The sequence below is a fragment of the Pterocles gutturalis genome, unplaced genomic scaffold (genome assembly GCF_000699245.1).
Source record: "Pterocles gutturalis isolate BGI_N339 unplaced genomic scaffold, ASM69924v1 scaffold7562, whole genome shotgun sequence".
Taxonomy (NCBI): Eukaryota; Metazoa; Chordata; class Aves; order Pterocliformes; family Pteroclidae; genus Pterocles; species Pterocles gutturalis.
The window spans coordinates 1-26,087 of NW_010112638.1; the positions used below are offsets into that span (position 1 = coordinate 1).

A 26,087-nucleotide genomic window follows, 5' to 3' on the forward strand; every position below is an offset into this window, starting at 1 on the left:
CCAAACAAAGGGTAACATAGCCCAGATTAAAGGTGAAAAACATTTTACCTCTAAAAGACATATTCCTATGCATTTCCAAATTTTTCAAATGTTGTTTAAAAAGAGGTGAAAAACATTTTACCTCTAAAAAACATATTCCTATGCGTTTCCAAATTTTTCAAATGTTGTTTAAAAAGAAGAATTAGTCTGTTTTGAATCTGAGTGTAAGGAAAGACTTGAATATGCCCTTAGCTGTCTTCTGGGGATTGTAACAGTGGGATTTTCTTTTCTTTAATTGTTCTCTGTTGTAGACATGAGCACTGCTGCTCCCTTGGGAGGAGGGAAGGATGAGGAATCGGAGAAGAAGGATGAGATGGACGACGATACAATGTTTACCACCTTGGGTGAAGAGGATAAATCCAAGCCGTCTGTAGCACCTCGTTGGGCAACTCGTGTGTTTTCAGCAGACTGTCTGTGCCGAGTTATCATGCTGTGTGAGAATGCGAACAAGGCACACTTCGATCTGGCACTGGCTCGTTCAGCCAGACTTAAAAACCCAAAAAGTAATTACGGAATTTCCATGTTTTGGTTTGGTTTGGTTTTTAAATTTTTGACGCCCCTTTACAGGTTAAGATTATACAACCAAGAAAAAAAACATGAGCAGTTATCCTTTCATTCAAATGGTTAAAAACAAAGCAAATGACCAGCAAAAGTCAATAAAACTGTAGTTGTATAACCACTGTAGTTACTGTACCATGAACAGAAAGAATGAGGTTTGCTGGAGGATATAAATTCTGACAGGCTGATCTGCTTGGAAAAAAACACCTTAGATTTGCAAACCTTTTCTCCAGTCTGAAATAGAAGCGGTAAACTTCTAGCTAAGGGTAAGCTGGGAACAGTTTCTGAGTTTAACATAATGACAGCAATGAATTAGGCTTCAGAGATGATTTTAGGAATGAGGAATGCTAGCAAAAAAAAAAAAAAAGATAAGGCTGGGTAATGATTGCTGTGGCTTTGGTTGCAGAGAGAGGGGTGTGGGAGGGAGGACCCAGCTGCTTTATGAAATGCATTCTTTTGGTATCCATGAGAGTGATGAATATTCATTTTAAAGCTCGTGTTTTGAAGAGACTGTTATGAGATAGGGGATCAAAATTGAGAGGTCAGAGATGACATAGTTGTTTTGTGAAGAAACATTTTTCTAACAGATAATGAGAGGTTTCTGTCCTTGAGTTGTCCATATGTGTTGGTTCTGGTGCACAGTGATTGTTTGCTTTCACCCATGTAGCGCTCATGAGGAGCTGATGTGTGTAGAGTGAGTGTGTTGGTTCTGGTGCACAGTGATTCTTTGCTTTCACCCATGTAGTGCTCATGAGGAGCTGATGTGTGTAGAGTGACTGTCATGAGCACCCTGGCATGCACAAGATGGATGGATTTTGGTGTCTGTGTTGCTGAGGGTGTCCGTTACGGTACGGAGATTTACCGGGACACTGCTTCTGTTGCTTTGATGCAGTCTGGTTCCAGCACTGTGGTTTTGTGGGAATCTCGTTTCTGACGTGATTTGAGGCTGAGATCACTATTTGAAGACTAAGAAGGAAAGAGTTTTGTGAAAGTTTATTTTGAAATGGCCTTGTATTATAGAGCAACTCATGAAATAACGGCTGCTTATAGGATCCTGCAGCGGATTGTTTATAATAATCCTGAGATTTTACATCTCTGTATTTACTTAAAGTGAACTTGATGTGTTTGCTATCATTGTAAAAAGGAAAACTCGGCAAACTTCTACCCCACCCAGCTTCAGCTTCCAAAATATTTAAATTTTACTAACAAATGTGATGGTCTGGAAAAGTAAGTGCAGACTTTATCACTTTGTAGTTTTAAAGTGATCTCCAGTCTTTCTTCACTGACATGCCTCTGAAAAGTTGCAGTTACGAAATAAATATTTATTTTTTTACCTTGAGATTTGAAAATATGTAGAGCTTTGTTTTGTGTTTTTTGTTAGTCACCCTGTATATTAGGTTTTTAAAAGATACATTTTTACAGTAGTTGTGCAACATCTGGTAGTTTCTAATTGAGAGTAGGGAAATAAATATATGAATAAAAATAGAGAAGAATAATCTTTTCAGCAATGTTACTGAGTTATTTATTGTTCTTTTGTGCATGTTGTCTGTTGCTTATTTACAGCCTTGGATGTGGCTTTTGGGAACAGAACTAGAGGCGTACTCAGTTTTAGGTGTTGAAACTTGATGAGGTTTTCCTTTATCAGCAGGGGTCACTGTAAGCATAGGACTCAAACTGGAATTGACTTGATTATTTTTTTTTGTGGGTTTGAGGGGGTCACTGAAATTAGCTTTACTAAATGTTCTAATGTCTTCTAAACTACTCAGCCACGTTTACATACCCTTCAGTGCAATTTCTGTATATCATACGTTTCGTTTCAAATTTGTGCTTAATTTTTAAGGTTGTCTTAGGAATAAAAGCCCTTTAAGGGCTTTAAGGGAGAAGAAAAAAAAAAAAAAGGCAAAATGGTACATTGTTTCCTGCCTTCTTCCATACCCTAAATGTGGACCTTTGAAAAAGAAGAGGTGAAATTTGTACATGTCAATGAGGAAAACATTACAAATATCTGTTATATTAGCTATCTTTTAAGTTACTAAATAGTTCTTTCTGTTTTGTTCTAAGATGACTTCTTAGTACTCCATCTCTCTGACCTTATTCGAATGGCATTCATGGCTGCAACTGATCACAGCAACCAGTTACGAATGGCGGGTCTTCAAGCTCTTGAAGACATTATCAAGAAGTTTGCATCGGTTCCTGAGCCAGAGTTTCCAGGCCATGTGATACTGGAGCAGTATCAGGCTAATGTGAGACCTCCTTTATAAGTTCAGGAAATGGGATATTTATGCCAATATGCCAGTATTAGCTTTGAGAACATTTTGTAACTTCAAATGCCCTGTGAAGAGGTTTTTATGAGTGAAAATGTGCTGAAGAGACTTTTATTTACCTCTTCAAAATTTATTTTTGTATCTCTTCCTATTTATTATAATTTAGTATCTGATTAAATTAAAAAATTCAGTAGCTATTGATTCTTGAAAGCCAAATGTTACAAGTTACATTTATTTTTTGGCAAGAGTGGCATTTCATTTGTAGAATTAGGAATTGGAAAATAACACTGGTTCAGTTCCAGATTGAATCTAATAAATCCATTTTCTTGGGAATTAATGAATATATTTCTGTTTAAATGCAAGCTACAAAAATATGGGAATGGGAGGTGGGCAGTTGAAGATTTGTTTTGGGGTATTATTGTTTTATTTTGTTGTGTAGCTTAGCTTTCACCTCTTTTGTCTTCACTATGTCTTCGAGATATTTGCAGGTACTTCTTAAGGGCAGATTTTCATCCTTTTCACTTCCTGCCTTTTTCTTCTTTATTCTGTAGTGCTGTAACCATTGCTTCTGTCTCTTTGACTTGGTTCCTTTTGTTTTTGAAAAATAATGTCTTATAATGACTGCCTACAAGGCTTTTTTGTCAGTATGGTTCATTTTAGAGAACTTGATGCAAATCCAACTATAAACATTTGATTTCACATCATTATTCCTTTGGACATCAAAAAGTCATGGGCTTCTTGAGACTTAGCGTAAATGGCACCTCTAATACTTTCATGAGTAAAAGGATACTCATTAACAGAAGGAAGATAATCCCACATATTTGACAAAGGTAGTCAAGGCTTACAAAAGGCAGTGGGCAAGCAGGAAAAAACTAGTTTAGGACTTTGTTGTTGTTTAAAGAATACTACTGCAAGTGTCTGTTAGACAACAAAGATAAGTTTGGGGTGTAACAGTAATGCCAAAATGGGCAATCTTGTCTTGCTTGTTCTGTATATGTGCTTGAGCCTCAAACAAGGCGGGGTGAAGAATGTTGTGTCGCTGTTGTTTTAGTTGGATTTTTAAATTTTTCTTCCTCTTGACAGGTTGGAGCTGCTCTGAGGCCAGCTTTTTCCCAAGATACACCTTCTGATATAACTGCAAAGGCCTGCCAGGTACAGAGGAAAATGTTCAGATAGTATAAGCCAAACTGATTTTCCTTCTTATTGTAGGAAGGATGCAGAAGAGAAGTAGCAGCAAATGGCTGGAATATTTTCTAAACCAAAGCTGTAACGTTTTTATAACATCTTTTGAGTCTCTTAGTAATATATTTTGTTCCTCAGAAGTGCAAAAGTCCCTTTTGGGAGCTACATCACAAAATATTTAGTCTTTCTGAAATTAATTATGTCTCCAAGCCGGTTTTGCAATTTGTTGCTGAAAGGAAAAAAAGGAAAAAAATCTTTTGCTTAATGAGACCAATTTTCCAGTATTTCTTGAGATGCCCTTCAGTCTGAACAAATATTTGGGTTACTGATAATTTACCTTTAAATAATAAACTGGTTTAGATTTTATGAAAATATTCAGAGCTTCTAACAGTCATAGTAACAACCTCTCAGTGAAAGATTTTTCTGTGTGTTTTTTCTTGTGTATGATCTTGTGCTACTGTAGTTTAAATCAGCTATCAGCAACGTAGCTGCAGTAGTGTCCGGTATGTGGTTTACACAGCCAAATTGCTACTGTAGTTCAAAGCAGCAGTTTAATTAGCTATGAAAACATCATTTTTAATATGATAATTTTGTGTATGTGAGTCTTGTTTAGTAAATCTTAGTCCAGCAGGATTGTGATTTTTGTGTTGTTGTTTTATAGTCTTTAATTTCTAGCAAAATTTGTAAGGTTGGATCAACTATGGCATAATTTGGTATTTATACATAAGAAAGACTGTACTCACCTTATAGAAAGTTCTGTGCATTCAAAGCTAGATGAAGAGGCAGTTTGTGTGAAAATGTGGAACATTCTTTGTAACTGGTCAAAATCTTTGCTATTCAATCAGTTTCAAAGTGGATGTGTGCACTTACAGAATCAAATGGCTGGAGGTTACGTTTGGATATTTGACTCACTGTAGAAGTTACGTGGACAGAGATGAGCTGCAGGGAATGAGTTTGATGTTGTTATAGTTTTATGTTATTACAGAAACAGCTGTTGACTTGCCCAGCAACAGGAGTGAATCTGGGATTAGTCCTATTGTGAATAAATTATGGATTTGTGACAGATTTTCAGCAGCCTTGTCCTGTGCACCTTCAGGACACTTTTTGTGTTTCTGTTTACTTTAGTTCAGATAAGTCCATCATTCCAGATCACGACAGGCCCTTCCCCAAAGGCTTTCATGGAACTGGCTCTCTAAAAACTTGGAGATAGGACAAAAATGCCATGAAAAATGAATTTGTAAAACCTGAACCACTTGACTTCTATGGGCTTTTTTTGCTTCTGTTCCTCGTCCTTGTAGAATCACCACCAAAATCAAAGCAGCTCTTCTGGAAGAATTTGTCCCTTTTTCTTTTTGTAGGAAAGCATCTGCGGCAGAATTCCTCTATTGCCGGCGTTATGTCTGGGCATGAATGTTTCAGAGGATGAATGTCACTGTATAGCACTAGAAAGGAGCAGCTGATCTGTATGATGTTTGGATTTTAAGTACCTGTTTGGGTCCATTTAATTCAAAAGAAAAGTGGAAAGACACCCAGCTGTCTGTCTACCATGTCTGGTGTTGATGGTTCAGAATGTGGTACTGTTGGTTCCAGATCAGAGCCCAGTTGTGTAAAGATTTTTATGTCACTTGTTTCATGCTGTTTTCTTGACATTAATTATCTTGAAAGCTTCTCATTGGTATGGAGCCTTAATATATAATGTGAGAGGTGTGGGTTTCTAAAGATGGACTTTTATTGATTGTTGTCCAATATGTTCTTCACAGTGAATGCAGTGACCCATTACTTGAATTATTTGACCAGACACTTGGCAACAGAATACAGAATTGTTATTACCTCTTTATGGAGGATTAAAAAACTATTTTAAGTATTTTCCCTGTATCTATAAAATTCCATTGTAATGTGCTTTGGAAATATAGCCTTTGTAACCACTCACCTTAGCAATTCTGTTAATCAGGGGTGGGGAGAAAAAAAGGAAAACCTCAGATTTTTTATATTAAGCAGAAGGAGAACTGAAAATGGTTTTTTTGGTGGGGTTTTTTGTTTTCTTATAGATTTTTTTTTTTCTTTTGCTAGTTTAGAATTATTCTGAACTTTGTTGTCTAGGTATGTAGTGCTTGGATAGGAAGTGGGGTTGTAAGTGACCTGAATGACCTCCGCCGAGTTCACAACCTTCTTGTCTCTTCCCTGGATAAAGTGCAAGCAGGAAAGGGATCTTCCAGCCAGCTTTACCGAGAGAGTGCGACTACTATGGAAAAACTTGCAGTTCTCAAAGCATGGGCTGAGGTAAACATTGACCATTAAATCTTTACAAGTTTGAAAAGGTTTTGGAGTGAAGTAGCAGCCTCACACCTCACTGGCTGTCCGGCCAGCGAGCCCTGTATCTGCCCTGCTCCTTACCTGTTGCCGTTCCACTCCTGGGATGTTTTCATCTCTCTGTCTTTCTTTGTTCCTTTTGCTGCCATTCTGTCGATCCATATTTATAGTGATGCTTGATTGTTCTTTGTTTTACTGCACTTTTTCTGTATTAAAGTATACACTCATACTCTTACCAGATTTTTATTTTTCTCCCATCTTATTGCTCTTAAACTTAAAAAAACAAACAACTTTAAAATATATTCTGATTAAATATTGCAGTTAATTAACTAGGAGTTTGTCAAAGTGTTCATAATAAATTACATGCCTAATGTAGATCATCTTGGGAAATGGCTGGAATAGCAGATACCTTCAACTATTTACAAAAGACAGAGTTAGTACTACTCATATTGCCTTGCTTCCTGAAATGTTACTTGCATGCTATGGAGCTCTACATATAATTATACAAATGGTATTTTAGTTTCTTTTTAGTGTAGTACTTTAAGGTTTGGGGTATTTTCATTAAATTTTCTTGGAAATTACTTTTGAAATTTCACAGTTGAAATGTTAATACTTTCCTTTGGCATGTTAATCACCCCACACTGTAATTTTCAGCTTTGGTATAGAACATGTGTTGTGTGAAAGCACTTCTATTCTATTTCTTTTCTAAAAATTCTTATTTTTACTTTATTTTTCTGATACTTCTGCTTATTCCCGTATTTATCAAAGTTTTTGAAAATCATTTTATCCTCTAATAGCGTCTATCAAAGACAAACTTATAAGTATTCTTGTATTCATGTAACACATTTAAAGCCATTTTCATGTCTTTATGATACCTAATCTGCTCCCAGAAAGTGACAATGATTCTGATTTATCTAGTAGATCTTAGTGTAGGCCAAAGAAATCTTTGCAATAAGGATGCATCGATTTAATGAAATCAGTTATTTAAATCAATATGTCTGTGTAGAGCAGAAGGAATTGACACCTTTTTAGGAAAAGTGCGTGTATCCAGATTATTCTAGGAATGGCCATTTATGCCCCTAGGTGTTATGTACTTGTAGAAATAAAAAATATTTAAATAGAAGATAATTGTATTGCAAGTCTCTTTTTTTTTTTTTTTTTTTTTTTCCCCTCAGTCATTTTCTGGTGAATGGTCTGTGTATGGAATCTGTTACTTTCACATAGGAAGGCTTGCTGTTTTTTTTTCTTTTTAGGATCTCACAGCATGTACTTTATCTGTTTTTCTTCCAGGTATATATTGTTGCCATGAAAATTAAGAAAGAAGCAGAGACCAAACCAAAGCATGTTTTAAAGAGCACAGAGGAAGATGAGGATGATTTCGGTACTATAGATGAGCTGCCACCAGACAGTTTGATAACACTGGTACAACCTGAGCTGCCTGCACTTAGCCGTCTCTGGTTAGCCGCCCTGAAAGATTATGCTCTTTTAACCTTACCACCTGAGTTTGCTACCCAGCTTCCACCAGATGGTAAGCACTGGTATTTCCTTTTGTGGTGTTGTGAAAAACAGAAAGAAATCCTTAGCTGAGACTTTAAAATTTTTCTATAAATGATTTGGCAGGGACACTTTTATGCAAGTGATAAATTTCTCCCTATGTGTAATAGGAATGTGCTTGAAGTTTGAATGTGTGTGTTTCCTTCAATCTGCAATGAAGATATTCTTTATCTGAATCACAGAGATCATTAAAACCATGTCTTTGTAGAATTAAAAATGCTTCTACACCTCTGATACTTTGGTATCAAATGCAAAAAGCTATTTACTATAAGAACGTAGCCCTTGAGAAGAGAGAGGATACTGTCTCATAATATTTTACTGAGTGGAGAATGAGTGTTCTACATGAAAAATGCTGCAAGACCTGGTGACTTTGCCTTGCTCTCTGCTTACTGTTCTATCGAGGCCATTGCACTTTCTTATGAGGTACTAATGTTGCTCCTTCACAAGGAGAATTGGGGTGCACTGTCACCAACAAGTATTACATCTGAATACGTACGTGATCAAATATGTTCAGAGTGTGCTTTTTGTCTATTATTTGCAGAGAATTTCAGAATTTACCTTTGCTTGGCTAATTTAACAGGGGGAGCATTTTACACTCCAGAAACAATTGATACAGCTAGACTGCATTACCGAAACTCCTGGGCTCCCATACTGCATGCAGTGGCACTTTGGCTAAACAGTACAGGATTTAACGCTTCAGAGTCGATAGAAGAGACTGCCGCAGCAATGCCCAGTTCACAGAAACGTGCTACATCCATCATGTTAAACCAGACACCTGGAACACCGCCTAGCACTAAATCGTTGCCAGAGATAAACAAAGATCGAATGCATTTAATTTTGGGTAAGAGTTACAAGTTTAGAGTTCAGTACCAGCACATTATGGTACAAAATAGTATAGGAGTAAGAAAAGATACTTTGCTTGAAATCTAGGAAGTTTAAAATGCATCATGTGTCTGGACAGTAATGTTTCAAAATATTTCTGTCTCCTTCTCTCTGTATCTCTCTGCCTCCTATGTTCTTCATTGCTTTACCAGAATATATGTCACGATTATTGTGATTTTTATAGACAAGCTGTATATTAGTTTATGTATGTGATTGAATAAAATTAGTATAAACTGTTCTGTGCTGTAATATAGTTCAGATGATACAAAATGTTATGCTTCAAAGACATAGAAGCTGTAAAGTTAATTAAAATAACCACCCTCATAAAAACACAGTTCAGTAGAGACTGATATTTGACGAGTCACATGGAGTAGCTTTTGCATCAATTTTTCACGTGTGAGTAGAGCTCACTGTTTCCCTTTGTTGTTATCTAACAGCTTTAAGAGGGGGATGTCATCACTTATTCTAAGGAATGCCAACAGTTTGCTGAGATACACAGATATTTAAAAACAGAATTAAGTGCCATATGTGGGAATATTGCATAATTTTTGAGGCTTAACTTCATCTCGCTTATCCTTACATTTAAGAGAGTTCAATAAAATCAGAGTCAATTTACAATTGAGGGATTCAGAAATTGACTTTTACAGATGTTTGTATAACAAAGTGTGGATTTCTATTCGGTAATCTTAAGTTGCTTGCTGTCCATTTTTTATTTTTCCTGCCAAATTTTGGGGGAGACATGATGCAGAAGAGAAAGCAAATACAATTCTGTTTCTAATACATAAACTCTTTACCTTTAAAGGAAGAAGAATTGAGAAAAACATGTATCTTTCTGAAGCTGTTAAGAACTGCTATACTTACAGAGAAATTTTAAAAATATTTGATTTTATGATTAAGTGAACATTCTTTTTAATTACTGCTCTTTTCAGGTGTTAGTATACAGTTTCTGTGTTCCCCAAGACCTGAAGAGCCTGTTGAGCATGTTACATCTTGTTTGCAAGCACTTCATACTTTATTGGATTCCCCTTGTGCCAGGATCCATATTGCAGAGGATCAGGTACTGTATGAGCAAGTCATTGCAGTCGGTTTTCTAGGTCTTGGTCTTTCATCTGTGGTGATTACAAAAGCTGTAATTATTTTTTAACGGGAAAAGTATTTGCTCATCATAAGCAAGTGACATAACAATTAGGAATTGTTAAGTCCTAATTGATTTTTTTAGTATGTCTTTTGTTTTACTGTAGCTCCTTGGTGTTGAACTCTTGAGTGTGCTTCACCGACTCCTCCTGACCTGGGATCCTCCTTCAGTCCAGCTACTGGTTACAGGAGTTGTCCAGCAGATAGTAAGAGCAGCTCAAGATTATTTGCAGGAAAAAAGGAACACCCTAAGTAAGATTTTGAAAACATGACTTGCTTTGCAGAGTAAATAAGCAACAGCTTTTTGTATTGGGAAAGGAACTCAAATACATTAGATTATGGTTAAAGTGAGGAGAAAAATGCTGCGTACTCCACAGATACTTTTGATGTATTCATAATCTCACCTGCTGATTTCTTAGCTCTTGTAAGATGTGGTGTTTCTTCCTCTGATCATTTTAGCAATTATTCTTTTCATGTCATGGTTTTTATTCATTTTGCTTGAATATGAGTGCTGAAAATTATACCCAACACACCACTTAATGTCTTACTAATACCTTGCTCAATTTCATTGATGTTTCTCTGTTGACTGACTCTTAGCACTTCATTTACCTTTGTTCTTGAAGTTCAATGGTTCAGCCCCCAATGTAGGCTCTTGCAATGCATCCCTGACACAACTAGCATTCATGAGGTGAGTGAACTGCTGCTGGAACCAGGGTCACACATTGCCTTCCCAGGAGACCTTGCCAGGAAGTAGAGCAGACTTGCATCTGGGTTCTTACTTCACTGACACTTCAGGGCGTGTCAACAACTAGGAGCTCTGGGAATGGCATGTGCAAACAGGAGCAAGGCAGTTGGCGTGGAAAGGCGTGCTCGTGCAGCCCAGAAGTGGTGCTCAAGGCTCTACGAGACTGCTCAAGTCAGCATAATGATGGCAGTGACATACAGCAAGACACAGTCTGCTGACTGTGACAGACGATCACCTCTGACACATCAGAGGCCTAAGGAAATGCATGTGAAGTGTCAGGAAAGGCAAATGGAAGAATGATGTGTTCTTCATAGAGATCCTGCAGGTACAGGAGCCCGAGCCTCATGTGTCATGGAAGGAGGGACAGCCATAGGCTAGGCTGGAATACGTCCCTGGAGGATGGGACTCCCATGAGGGTGGAGGCTGCAAGGTTGTGACTTCCAGCAACAAAAGGCTTTATCTCCAGCCATCCAGTTGGAGAACACTGGAGAGATCTGGCAAGAGGAGAAGAGGAACAAGCTATCAGGATAGGTATCTGGGCTGGCTGTCCCTCTTTGACAGGTCAGAACTGATAGCAGTAAGAGGAAGTGAAGGGTGATACCAGTCAGGAACTCTCCTCTTGTTTGCCACAGACTGCCTGATCAAGAAGAGGAGGTGGGTGAAGCCATATTAAACCAGCTGGAAGAAGCTAATGGAGTCTCATGAGAGGCTTTTACCATCCACATGTGCTGGAAGGGCAACATTGCAGGATGCTAACAATCTGAAACTTTCAGAAGGATATCAGGCACAGTTTTTTTCAGTCCAGATGCTGGACAGTCCAAATAAAGGAGGTGCTGAGTGGATCTGCTCCTCACTAATGCAGAAGAAATGGTTATGAAGGTTAATGGTAGCTGTGGCTCTAGCAGCCATGAGATAGTGGAGTTCATGGTCCTGAGGGAAATGAAGAAAGCAAGTAGCAGAGCAGAAGCTTTGACCTGCCTTGGCACACTTGGGCTTGTGCAGGGAGCTTGCAGATGAGATCTTGGTGGTAAGCTTCCCAGAGGGGCAAAGGAAAGAGAGAGAGTTCATCCTCAGTGACAAAAAATAGCTCATCTAAAAGTGCAGGATGCCAGACAGGCATGGCAGGAGGCTGACCTGGCTGCGTGGGAACTTCTGGATGAGCTCAAGTGTGACAACGAAGCGCGTGGATGGTGGAAGTGGGGGCAAACTGCCCAGGAAGACTACTGAAGACATCTGCTTAGGTATGGAGGAGTGGAATTAGGAAAGCCATGATTTGGATGGAGCGGAGACTGGTGATGAATGTCAAGTGTGACAAGAATGGCTTTTATAGATATATTGACAGCAAAGAGACCAGGGAAGTTTGAACCTGCTGCTGAATGGATTGGGTGATCTAATGACAAAATGCATTGGGGGAAAAACAGAAGCACTGTTATCTTCTTTGCTTAGTCCTCCTGTGTCTCTGTGTCTGGTGGGCAAGTTTAGGGGAGAGAATTGCTACATACAGAAGACGTGCATCAGGTTTGGGACCGCTTGGGTAAAAGCTGGGACCAGATGGGATGTATCTGAGGGAGCTGGCTGATGACATGCTAAGGCTGCTGCAGTCATCTTTGAAAAGCTGTGGTGCTCAAGAAAGCTTTCCCATGAATGGCAAAAAGTAGATACTATGTCTTAACTTTCAATAAGACGTGAGGCAGGGATATTACGTGCAAGTGAGCCTACTGTGTGTGTTGAAAGATTTTGGAGTAAATTCCCTTGGAAACCACTTCTGAGTACATGAAGTAGAAGAAAGCAATTTGAAATAGTGAGCACAGATTTATCAAGGACAAATAATGCCTAATCACCTTCTGTGGTGAGATAACTGGCTGTAGATGAAGGGGGAGTGGTGGATACTGTTTACCTTGACTTTTGCAAGGCTTTTGACCCAGTACCCCATAGTGTCATTGTCAAATGGGAGAGATGTGGACTGAAAAGTAGGAGAATAACTGGCTGGAGTGCTGTGCTTGAATGGAGTTTGGTGACTCAAGTCTAACTGGCAGCTGGTTGCAACCGGTGTTCACTGAGAGTTCACTGTTGGGTCTGCTACTGTTAAAGGTTGTTTTGAACCACCTGGATGACAGGACAGCAGCAAATTTGTGGATGGTACCAGATTGTGCAAGTGGTGGATACCCTGGATGACAGTGATGCCTTTCAGGGGAATCTCAAGCTGCAGGAGAGAGAACTTGCTGAAGTTCAGTAAAGACCAATGCAAAACCCTGCATTTGGGCCAGAATAACCCTGCGCTTTGGTATAGGCTGGGGGGCTGACAGGCTGGATAGCAGATTTGCCAGATAATGGGTTAAATGTGAATCTGTGGTGTGCCTGTGCAACGCTGAAGACTCTGCTACTGGGCTGCATTAGAAAAGCATGACTAGTAGATTAATGGATATGATTTTCCTTCCAATTTGAGCTTGTGAAGATGCATCTGGAGCAGTGTCTAGTCATCTTCACTCTTCCCCCTCATCCTGAATAAGAGAGATGTTGACAAAATGAAGGGAATCTAGTGGAGGTCCACTAAGCTGCTTAGGGAGTATGTGACATGTGAGGAGAGGCTGAGAGAGCTGAGTTTGTCCAGTCTGCAGAAGAGAGGGTTAATATGGGATAGGATAGCAATCCCCCTTTGTAAAAGGTATTTAAAGGGAAGACCAATCCAGACTCTTCTGAAAGGCATATGGTGGAAGGACAAGAGGCAACAGACACAAGTTGCAGCAGTGGAAATCCAGATGGGATACAAGGAAAAAAGTGTTCACCATGGGAGTGGTGAAGCAGTAGAACAGGTGCCCAGGGATGTTGTGGTATCTCCATGCTTGGATATATTCAAAACTGGAGCAACCCCGAGCAACCTGCTCTAGCTTTCAAGTTGGCCCTGTTTTGAACAGGAGATTGGACTTGGATGACTTATGGAGATCCCTTTCAACTTAATTTTTTCCGAGATTCTCTGATGAGTTGATGTACCTAAATCCTGTTCCTCTGCTTGGCCTTTTTTGAGCTTTAGTAAAATCCATTCTTTCTTCTTGTACTCCTACTTCTTCTAGTATGTTATTTCAGCTTCTGATGTTTTGCTTAGGCTTTTCATCAGCATATTCTGTTAGTTCAATTCTATTTTATGTAAGAATATCCTTGATAAGGGTATTAGCATCAGTCTGAAAGCTACTTTCTGAGGTACTTTTAGTAACCTCTTCCTTTTCACAGAGTATATCCCTATTCAATCATCCCTTACCATTTCTTTTTAAAAAATCTCACATTGGATGTACTGTTTCCATCTTTGCCAGGTAAATTAGCTTCCAAGTGGCAACCTGGCAAATAGTTCATTGATACCTGGTTAGGTTAGGTCTGACATGTTTTCCTTTACCTGAAAGAAGTATAGTCAAGTCAAAAGAATATTTTCTTACTAAAGAAAACTACTATCTTAGTCTGGCGCTATATTCTGTGGAGAAAAAAACCCAACTGTTAGCTTTTGACTGTTTTCCACATAAAAACAGAGAGAGGATTTTTCTGAAACTTGAAGAACCAGCACAGCTGAAAATGCAAGCTCTGTTCCTTCATATGAATTAATGGAATTGTTTATTGTAAGCCTAGTAAGTTGCATTTTTTCAAATCAGTGAATGTGATAACACTAGCAATCATTTAAATTCATCGGAGCTCCATAGGAGTAGTTTAGGCCAGCTTTGATTTACTGCATCTCTGTTGCTGTTTAATGGAAGAAGGAAAGACTGCAGCTGGCCAAGCTGCTATTCGAAATAGAGACTTCTTGAGCTGAATGCACTGAAATCATGAACTCAGACGTAGAATACTACAATGCTTTTCTGTTCTCTTATTTCATAATCAATTTAGGCTGAAATAAGATTTTGTCAGGGGGGAACATTTAATTAATAGCCATTAAATTAAAAAAATACTGTCACGCCTATTTATTTGGCAGTCATTGCTGTTAATTTTGCAACTGGTTTTAAAAGAAGCAAAGTAATTACTGCATTTTAATTTTGTGTAAGTATTACTATTTTTTCTGGTTCTGGATAGATTTTTGCTAAGTATTGTTGCAACTGCAGTAATTCTAAAGCATTTTAAACCCCTTTAAGCCATTCAAAATAAAATATTTAGTTTGGTATGAGCCATTTTTGTCATATCTTACTGTTGAAGTGATGGTTTCTTCGTGATTTTTAACTTTCTTTAGAGTGTTTCATGTCATCTTTGGTGTGGGATCTTAATTGTCTCCTCTGACATTTCTTTCCTATTTTTCAGATGAAGATGATATTGAGGAAAAAGAAAATCCTCTTGTTTTAGGAGAGGGAGGTGAGAGTGGTGGTCTTGTGCCTGGAAAATCTCTGGTCTTTGCAGCCATGGAGTTGCTCATGTTTATCCTGGTACGGCACATGCCCCATCTGAGTTCAAAAGTGTCAGATTCTCCAAGTCACACTGCTGCCAAATCCCACCTCTCTGAGGAAAGTGCTCGTCTTGTGGCTGCCACAGTTACTATCCTGTCTGACCTGCCTTCTCTGTGCTCACCAGCAGGTAAGGCACTGTAATAAAATGTGTGTGTGTGGTTACTGTAGGGGAAGTGGTGTGAGCATATGATGCTAAAAGCAAACTGTAAATGTATTTTTACAGGATACTTTAAGGGCCATCTATTGAAAAGTATGTTTAGGTTCTAAAACAGATTAAGACTTCAAGCTTTTCTAGTGACCAACGAGAAGGAAATTACTTGATTTAAAATTTGCATGTGTGCTGGCAGTTTGCTGAAGAAATGAGATCTATATCACTGTGATTTTATTGGGGTTTTTTCCCTTCCTTTTTTCATGATTCTGAAACCTTTTGGCCAATTTTCATCATATTGTAAAAGAATATAGACATCTTGGAGATAATTAAATTCCTGAGAAGTTCATGAAAAGCAGCAGCTGGATGAAAAGAGAATCCTACTGAGGAACAAACAGCACAATTCAGCTGTGGTACACTTGTTTTTGCAGCCGTTGGCTGTCAGTCATCCCAAATGTGTCTGTAAACTAAAAGGAGCTTTCTTCTGCTCACGGAGACTGCAACAAAAGGATGTGTGCAAACGAGGGTAATTGCACTGAGTGGAGTTCAGGGGTAAAGGACACAATTGCATGGGAAGCTGTGCTCTTTGAGTTTTGATTTTCAGAGAACAAATTGCTGAAGAGTTGCCTTGTGGATCTCTGGGAGGTTTCACACACTGATGTAGATAACACATTTTAGACTTTGGTCTCTTAATGAGTGGCAAAGAACATATTTGGACAAAGTCATGCTCAGAACATGGGCTGTCTTCAAACAGACAAATTGTGTCTTGCAGTTCTTTAAAAAATAGGAGATTTGAGCTGATCTGGAGTCCTGCACTGTTTTTATTTGATTCCTGGTTTTTTTTCCTCCCTTTTGTAGGGGTGGGGTGGAGAGGGGGCAGGCGAATGGGGCAAAGAGTAGCAGTGCAACCTGAGTGAAGGCATGACTTCCAGCATTTGGCTAGTGACCAGTGAACAGAGCTCAGAAACTATTAGTCTAGGGAGACTGCTAGAGCTGGTTTTTTATCTTGTCCAGAAGATACAGCCAGCTGATAGCTGTAGGGAGTGGGGGATAGTAAATGCACAAACATTTGTGTTAATTGAGCCTTTGGATGTAAGGGAAACCGAACAAAGAGAATTTATCACTTTCTGTGATTGACTGAGTTTTTTATATTTCTTCCTCTTTCCTTGAAACGTGAGCATCTCAACTGGACATGTTCCTGGGCAGTCTGATCTAGAGGAACTGCTGCTTTGAAAAAGGAGGTTAGGCTAGATGACCTCCAGCAGTAATTATTCTACTTTGTGTATTTATCCTCACAGCATTCTCAGAAGTAGGAAAATGGTGGGATTTGTGTTTCCACAGATGTGGGAAAATGAGGCATAGAAAAGATATGGAAAGTGATTTGACTGTCTGAAGTGAGCTGTAGATTGATATTACACGCCTAAACCCGACTTTGTTTCTGGGGCTTGTACCATGCACCAGCTTCATTGGGAAGTGCCATAACTTGTTTTGGATACCTGTTTCCAGACCTCTTATTGCTGTTGTTTTATTTTATAGAACCCTAGCGATATGCAGATCCCGTTTTAAGATATTTAACAATCTGGATGTGTTCAGTATGATACATACCATTTATCACATGCCATGTAGGGCAAAACTTTAATAGCTGAATCATCATTCCTGAGTTGTCAGCAGCATTGTAGGTATTGGCTTGTATGACTTGTGTTATGATACGCTTCAGTAGTACTGATGAATGAATTTGGTGATAAAATATTGAATGGCACATATCACTTGTTACCTGAATTGAATCTTGATGTCTCTTTTGTCTCCTATCCATATATATCCATATTGGGAAAGCTAAAGAGATTATCTAAAACACTTGTTGGAATTAACTTCAGAAATTCTATTTTGTCTTTTTTTTTTTTTTTTTTTTAGGATGTATGACGATCTTACCCACTATCCTATTTCTGATTACGAGAGTATTGAAAGAAACAGCAGTAAAATCAGCAGATAATCAGGTCCCACCTCCAGTCAGTGCAGCCCTTCAAGGGATAAAAACTATTGTTACTCTCCCAACAGTCAAGACTGATGAAACTCAGAAACAATGGACAAGTCTTATCCGCAGCACTCTGGCATCTATCTTGGAATACTCTCAACCTGGTAAGTGATTTCCCAGTGTAGGAAAGTTAAAATTAAAGAGAGATGGATTTTGCTGTAATAAAAAGGCAAGTATTGTATCTGCCTATAATTTAATAGGCTTCATGTCTGAGACTTGGGAATTAAAAATGGGGATGAATTGTTTGTGAAATTGAAACGGGAGAAAGCCCTGAGTGCACACAGGATAACTAGAGTTACTTAGTAGGTTGTGTTGAAGACAAGCACAGTATTTGCTTTAAGAAAATACAGTTACATCTCAGGAGTTCCCATTCCAGGTTTGTCCATGTTTGTCTGTTTTCTTTGACAATATTGATCATAACCTTCTGTTAGAAATTTCACCTTTTGCAACTCATTTTGCAGCTCCTCACGACCCTTACAGGCCCTTTACATAGGGTATTTTTCTGTACTAGTTCAGACTTTCCTCTTCCACTTTCAATCCTAATATGATATGATTATTTCATGCTTTAGATTTTCCTCAGGGTGACCTTACCAGTCTTAATAGTTTCAGCTAGTGACTTGTTTCTGGAACTTGGTAATCTACCTTCTGATATCAGTCAGTCTTTCTGACATCTGCTGAATGTCTCACAAGTAAAATCTAAAGGAGTTCCAAGCTGAATTCACTTTGCTTCCTGGACTAGGCCTCAATTTCTGTGACTACTGGCAACTCTAGACATGCTGGCAAGGCCTGAGCAAACTATCCTCTCCACCGTCCCTTTCCTCTTTCCACAGAATACCTGCTAGCTTAAAGGAAAGGAGATTTCAGTTGCCAAAACAGTGTTTGTAGAGGAACTGTTCTCTTTACTGAAACTGTAATTGTTCAGTACTGTGCCTGGACTCGACACCTTGAATTAAACCTCAAGAACAATGGCGATCAGTGTATTTTTTAAGTGTTTGCTGACACAATTCATATAGTCTTAACAACAGCGAGTGGTAAAGTGGAGCAGTGTGAAGACAGCAAGGCCAGGTTCACACTGGAGTAGGATATTCACCATACCGTTACAAGCTTTCTGTGGTGAGAAAAAAATGCTACCCCTGCAAAAAAAAAACTCAGTTACCCACCAGCAGGATGTCTACAACATCTCTTTAGAGAACTACAGACTACTTCTCTTGGTTCGTAATCGTGCTTTGCCTTGCTCTTCGAGAAGCAAAAAAGATGTACAGTCTTAGCTGTGTAGTTAGCAAAAGAGACACAAAGATTTGTCATTTGCATAATGGTAGTTCAGCCAAAAAAACATTCTATTACATCCCCAATGAGCCATTTATAGAGACTGAAGAAAGGCTTGAATGGAGTTACTCATGTGAGAGATAGGAGTGAGTAGGTAATTGCAAACCGTCCTGAAAATGTCTGAAGGGGAAGGATCAGTAGATTTGTGCTAACAAAGTCAAACTTCTAATTTGATTTGTCACATCTATGCTTATCTTCTAGCCTTTTGTTCCTATAAGATTTCTCAGTCCCTCTTTACAAAAACATTATGGGCTTTAGGCATTTTTGCAGACTTCAGAAATTTTTCTCCATTCCTTGCAGGAGTGCATGTTTTCCTTTTCCTTTCCAGTCTTCTGTGGAGTGGGACACATCACACACACAAGAATCTCAGCATATGATTTCAAGTCTCATAATATGATAACATTTAAACAAAAGTAAAATTTAATTTTTTTTTTAAATTGTCACCTAAAATGCTTGGAGTAGTTTTTTGAAGTAAGGTTTCACATAATGGCTAAGCCATTCAAGTGACTAGCTGACATCTGTAAAGGGCAGTCATGCTGGTTTTCTTTTTGCTGACTACATGTCAGCTGTTTCTTTGTGCTTCTCAAGGGAGAGCAGAACCAAAAAAACCAGCAGAACAGTACTTTGTAATATAATAATTATATATAAATATAATTTTTTCCTCTTGATGTAAATTTATGAATGAGATCCATAAAGACAGAGCTTGTGCAAGAGAAAAAAAGGATGACAGTGGCAAACTATCATCCTTTCAGTGATTGTGTAAGGAACCTGAAGGTGCACAAGTCCATGGGACCTGATGAGATGCATCAGTGGGTCCTGAGGGAACTGGCAGACAAAGTTGCTAAGCCACTATCCATCATATTTGAGAAGTCATGGCACTCTGGTGAAGTTCCCACTGACTGGAAAAGGGGAAACATAACCCCCATGTTTAGAAAGGGGAAAAAAGGAAGACCTGGAAAACTACAGCCGGTCAGTCTCACCTCTCTGGCTAGCAAGATCATGGAGCAGATCCTCCTGGAAACTATGCTAAGGTACATGGAAAATGAGGTGATTGGTGACAGCCAGCATGGCTTCAGTAAGGGCAAATCATGCCTGAGAAACTTGGTGACCTTCGATGACGGGGTTACAGCGTTGGTGGATAAGAAGCAACTGATGTCATCTAGATGCCATCCAGAGGGACCTGGACAGGCTTGAGAGGTGGGCCCATGCCAACCTCATGAAGTTCAACAAGGCCAAGTGCAAGGGCCTGTACCTGGGCCGGGGCAACCCCAAGCACAAATACAAGGTGGGCAGAGAATGGACTGAGAGCAGCCCTGAAGAGGAGCATGCAGAGGTGCTGGTAGATGAGATGCTCAACGTGAAAGCCAGCCGTATCCTGGGCTGCATGAAGAGAAGCACAACTAGCAGGTCGAGGGAGGTGATTCTCCCCCTCTGCTCTGCTCTGCTCTCGTGAGACCCCACCTGCAGTACTGCATCCAGCGCTGGGGTCCTCAGCACAGGAAGGACATGGAGCTATTGGAGTGAGTCCAGAGGGGGCCCACGAAGGTGATCAGAGGGTTGGAGCACCTCCCGTATGAGGACAGGCCGAGAGAGCTGGGGTTGTTCAGCCTGGAGAAGAGAAGGCTCCAGTGAGACCTTACGGCAGCCTTTCAGTTACTTAAGGGGCCATCAGGCTTCCAGTACCTGAAGGGGGCTACAGGAGAGATGGGGAGGCACTCTGTATCAGGGAGTGTAGTGATAGAGGGTGATGGTTTTAAGCTGAAAGAGGGTAGATTTAGATTAGATATTAGGAAGAACTGTTTTACTGTGAGGGTGGTGACCTACTGAACACATTGCCCAGGGAAGCTGTGGATGCCCCATCCCAGGAGGAGATGAGGCTTTGAGCAACCTGGGCTAGTGGGAGGATCTAAAAAATACGTTTTTCCTCTCTTGTTTACACATTGAAAAAAGAAAATATGACTTGGTCATAGACAGTGTGGGTGATGTTTGTTCCTTGATACTTAAGTTTCAGAAAGTTTGACTTAGTTTATTCAAACAACTGTTAGAACAGAGTTGCTCAGCTTTGTGTCAGTTACAGTCAAAAATTATAAAGTGATTCTGTAATAAGTAGATGCATATTTGTATGGAGTTGCAGATAATTTCAGGAACATTTCCTATGTGAGTTGATCTGTGTTCACTGGTTTTTACTAAATAAATTCTAACCCCTTTCTGGAGTAAGCTAACTGTGTGTTTGTTTGTGTTTTTCAGAAGCCTCTAAGCCTGTTCTTGATGAAGTAAGCATACTTACAGCTATTGCTCTCTTCCTTTGGTCAGCAAGCACTGAAATAATTGGAGTGCAGTCTTTACAAAACGGATGTATGAACAGATTTAAAAGTGCATTAAATTCCTGTGATCCTTGGGTAAGATCATGTTATGGGAATGTGAATTACATATAGTTGAGAAAAACTAATTGTGATATATTTACTATGTTTCCTGAATCCTTTTTTCATGCCTTTACTTCAGAGTTGAATACTGCATGTCAAAATAACTAGAATTTTCAACAGTGCATTACAGAAACTCTATACTGAGCAAAACAACCCAAACTAAGTGCTTCTAGATAGTGTGTGTTCATGGCCTTGTGCCAGGTTCTTGACTTGCAGCTTTTTAAAAGGAAAAAGATCTTTGATATGTGAAATTTTAGCAAATTAAAAGGTTGGTTACAGGAGGGTAGTGACATTTCCACATTAATGCTGATCTTTTATAATACAAACTAAACCACTTCTGTAGATAAAATTACAGCCCACATTTCTGATGAATTTTATATTTCTTTGTTCAAAAGCTATGTGTATTTTACATTTTCATACAAAACTCAGTTTGAGTGCAAAAATGTAATTTTGTGGTCACCATCAGAATATCTAAAGATTGTGAATCATCTCTCTCCTGATTTCACTTCTGCCCTTTGGTTGTCTTTAGGAATTATCTTCTAAATTATTTTCTTACTAAAGAGGGAACTAAGAAGTTGTAAGCTGACTGTTCAAGAATGCCAATGCACTGTGTAGTTAAGCTTAACTGTTCCAGCCACGTATGCATCAGTTTGTTTGAGTGGGTATATGAATCTGCAGGTGGGAGCTAGTATAGTGTTTCCACAACAGTGTTTCTGAGCGCTGCAGATTCCTAAGAAAAACACGCAAAAAATGCTGATGTGTTTAGGGTCACAGCAAGGCATTTACAATCCTGTTTAGACTTGTAATTTTTCTCTGCAGCAGGGCTGGTGTTTTCCAGCGTGGACATAAAATTCAGTTCGTTCTGAAGCCTGACTTTGGGTGGAGAGCTACTTAAAATGTTAGTGTGTGAATGGAAATGTCATTTGCATTAAGCAGAAACTTTTATGTCATACTGTCTCTCAGCTCTGTATAAACACCTGAACAGTGTGAGAAGCGCATCTTTGCCCACCACCCTGCTGGAAAGCTGTCAGTGAGCTGGAACTTACCACTTTTTTTGTAATTCACAGAGAATGCTTTGGCAGAAGCCAGATTGTGTCCACTGGTGTGCAGAACATACACTCTGTCATACTTGTGTATTTGTTCTAGTTTTTTTAATCTAAACCACTCATTGCTGGGATCAGTGATTAGACACCTGTTAGTAATGAAAGCATTATACTGTTTGTACTAAAAGCATTGAGCTGATTATGGAAAAAACTCATCTAAAGAAATGCCGCTGCCTCATAAGAAATACTGGTGTATTTGTGGAACTGTTACCACCTGTAAAAGTCTGAAAGGTTAGAGATCATGGATAGTAATAACCAGAAGGCTGGTGATCTCAATTTCATTTTGCCACAACAAGGGAACTCAGTTGAGAGACCTACATCTCATGTCTCTCAACATTAATGGGTAAGTTTTACATTAGAATGTGCCTGAGGTGCTTTGAAGAAGCCCTAGTTTTACCGCACAGGAGTTTTTGTAGACTTCTGTAAATGCCGAATACTCAAAAAGTTTTATATTATATAGACTGAATAAAGAAGTTTGGATGAAATTCTGCTATCAGTCGTAAAACTCTTATTTGAATTATGCATGCATGTAAGAAAAGAGACTTTTACTCATTATTTTGAAGGCTAATAAGGAATAAAGTTTAAAGAATGTAAACAGAAAGGGAAGGGAATTATTTGGAGTGGTATGGAGAGAGAAAGGAATAATTTGTTGAAACAGGTCAAAGACAATGCTGAGTAAGGCATTAGGAGAAACTGTTCTTCTGTGGAGCTCTGTTAGAAAGCATACAAATGGTATTAGAAGACATGTTGTTGTTACTTCAGGCCTTAAAAATTGAATCGTATAGAAAACTTGCAGCCAAATACTAGTGAATTAACAGTGACCTGGGCTGCTTAACTTACATTTTCTTACTATTAGTTCTCATTATCTATCATTTTTATTCAATATTTGTATTTATACATCTGTGTTTCCGGTCATCCACGGATCTCCTCACAGAACATTGTGTTCAGTAATACTTACTCTAGAATGTTTCTGCTCAGCATGTGCTCAGTAACTCATCCTGTTCAGGCTTGAGTGCAGTTTGAAAGCACGTGCGATGTTTTATCCTCATATTATTTATTATTATTTATTAAATCTTATTTTAGCAGATGGGCTGTGTTGCTGTTTTCCTCTTATTCAGTATGTTTCCTTCTCCTTTGGTCTTTTTTTTTTTTTTTTCAGTATCACATGTATCTCATATACAGATAACAGAGTTTATTAGAATTCGCTGAGTTAACAACTTTCAGGGCAATGTGTTTATCTTTATTTGATTAGGTTCAAGCCAAGTGTTACCAGCTTCTGCTTTCTGTGTTCCAACACACCAATCGTGCCCTGTCAACTCCATACATTCATTCCTTGGCCCCTATCATGGTTGAGAAGTTGAAAGCTGTGGAAAGGAGCCGCCCAAACAACAATCTGGAGCTTTTAGCAGTCCAGGAAGGAATTAAAGTCCTTGAAACATTGGTTGCCCTCGGTGAGGAGCAGAATAGTAAGTATTTAGTTTGTCTAGAGAAATGTGTGATGTGAAAATAGAATATTGAACCTTAGAATCTTGCAATTAGGAACTTGATGGCATGGTCACCATGTCTGTGTAACATGCTTTTGTAATTCTCATACTAGAACTTTTGTATACATGGATGTGTGTAGCACATACACTGTGATATGCTGTAGCCTTTGCATTTCTGGTGATTACAGGAAAAAAAATTTCTAAACATGAACGGCAGTAGTGGGTGATGTTTTCTTCTGTTTGTAAATGAGTAGTTCACACTATTTAAAAGTACTTTTTTGCCATTGTTAACTTTTATTTATTTTAGCAGACTCATCACTTTTATCAGGTTGCTTCTACCAGCTCAACAAAGTGTATCTGAAAAGCCCAAGAAATTGAATTGTACTGGTCAGAATATCTTGATGGTAGATGGAGCCTCCTGTTTGCTTTGGTAGATAGAATACAGTATAGTCTATCTTTAAGCAATTATTCTCTAACTGAAACAATATGTTTTCTAAAGGCTTCCTCTGCAGACATTTGACTTTTGATAAAGTTCCCTGTACAAATATTACTGCTGGTTTTGTGTAGGTTTGTTTCCTGCCCCTTCCTCCCCACCATACTGCCTGTTGGTATTTCTCTTCATTGATGAAACGCTAAATGTATGTTTTCTTGAGCCCCATTCTGCTTCTGGCACAGTTGTTTAAAACACAAGTGAAATGAAAGAGTAACCGAAGCAAATGAGGAAACAAAGCATCTGATTTTTGCTAGTGCTGGCTGGAGACAATCACGCCATGAGTATGAACTTAATAAAAACCTTTGGGGAATATTGTTAATACTCTGATAACCTACAAAATTTTTAATAAATGAGATACCACTAATGTTTAAGTTCTTTGAGCTTAAAATTTACAATTCATATTACACATTTCAAAGGCATACTTGTATCCTTGCTAGATACAAAAACTGCCTAAGTTCAGCTGCTTTTTTGTTCTGAAGAGAACCACTTTTGATCCCTGTACCATTCTTTGACCTCCTTAGGTCATGCTAGCCCAAGTCTAGCTGTGTGCTTGGAATCTTCCCGAATGGACTAATATAGCAGATAACTGTCCTTAATGTTTTCGTGAACGCTTGCACACTAACTGCAGTTCTGTTATGCTCACTGGGGAGACTGATATATTCAGATTGAACTGAATAAGGTTTCTGTCTGCCTGAAAAGTGAAATCTTTTAATATGATAGGCACTCTACATCGTACGATCTCTTATCAATGACCTGCGATCACGTGGTGCAAAGGCATTTCTAAAGAAGTGTCAGGAACAAAATAGTTGTGATGAACAATAATAGAGATCTGAAACACAATCCTGGTAGGATTTGAGTGGCCAAAGGACAGGAAACTGTCTACATTTCAGCTGTTTTTTTATTTGATCATTTTTAATTACATTGTTTACTTTCATTTCTGAAAACAAAATTACCCTATCAGTCTAGGAACTGATAAAACTAATTTTCTTTTGTTTTCTTCTCTGATATGGTTATTAGATTTTTTTTTTCTTTCACTTTTAGGAGTCCAGTTGCTTGCCCTTCTCGTTCCCACTCTGATCTCCTATTTACTGAATGAAAATGCCTTTGCTTCTGCATCTACAGCATCTAAGGATCTTCACGAATTTGCACTTCAGAATCTAATGCACATCGGTCCACTTTACCCACATGCTTTCAAGACAGTAATGGGAGCTGCTCCTGAATTAAAAACACGTCTAGAAACTGCAGTCCGAGCAAGTCAGGCCAGCAAAGCAAAAGCAGCTGCTAGGCAACCACCACCCACAGTACATTCCACTCCAACAATTAAACTGAAAACTAGCTTTTTTTGAATTACTTTTGTTATTTTTGGACCATTAAGTAGTCAGAAGCATTGTATTATCCCTGATGTGTTACTGCATATGTGTCTGTAATTTCGTGTAATTTGTATGTGAAAGGCTGTCTAACAGAGCTTTGTGTAATTGCCTGAAATCCATGCATTACAAGGGAAGTTGTGTTACTTGTATAGTTTTTTAGGAAATGGAATGTGATCATATTTATGAATTTGTGTTGTAAATTATCCACCAAAAACCCACATTCTCTATCTGACTAAATAGTTTTATTTATTTTTAAAAGCTACCCCAAACCTCTGAGTGGTTTTTGAAATACAGTGATTGTTATCCTACCATTGTGCCAACACACTAACACAGTGGGGATGGACAGAAGAGGGGAAACTGTTATGAAGTAATTACCATGTACCATGGGAAATTTCAAGTGTAGAAGTATGCACTTTTTTTCCTTTTAAAAACAAAGTAGGGAAGGGGATTGTCAGACCTTGTAGGTAATTTGAGTTTGCATGAAAAAAAAAATGGAAAATTTTCACTCTTTCTCAAGGTGAACGATCAAGCATGCTGTCTTAATGAGTTGTCCTTATTTATGTGGTGTATATTTCTTTCAGATCCATTTCCACGCTTGAAAATTAATAAAGGATGCAAAGAA

At 38.7% G+C, this 26,087-nt stretch overlaps 1 protein-coding gene across 1 annotated transcript; it reads left to right on the top strand.

Moving 5' to 3' along the window:
* The first annotated feature begins 292 nt into the window (after nt 1-292).
* Nucleotides 293-25,833, top strand: LOC104462260 (HEAT repeat-containing protein 5B-like). The gene is made up of 13 exons (XM_010074135.1): nt 293-542; nt 2,659-2,840; nt 3,945-4,013; nt 6,144-6,323; nt 7,644-7,881; nt 8,488-8,748; nt 9,719-9,846; nt 10,031-10,175; nt 14,944-15,213; nt 17,146-17,370; nt 20,840-20,991; nt 23,371-23,584; nt 25,137-25,833. The coding sequence occupies exons 1-13, from the start codon at nt 293-295 to the stop codon at nt 25,439-25,441; spliced, it is 2,619 nt and encodes an 872-aa protein (XP_010072437.1). The 3' UTR covers nt 25,442-25,833.
* The last annotated feature ends 254 nt before the right edge of the window (nt 25,834-26,087 follow it).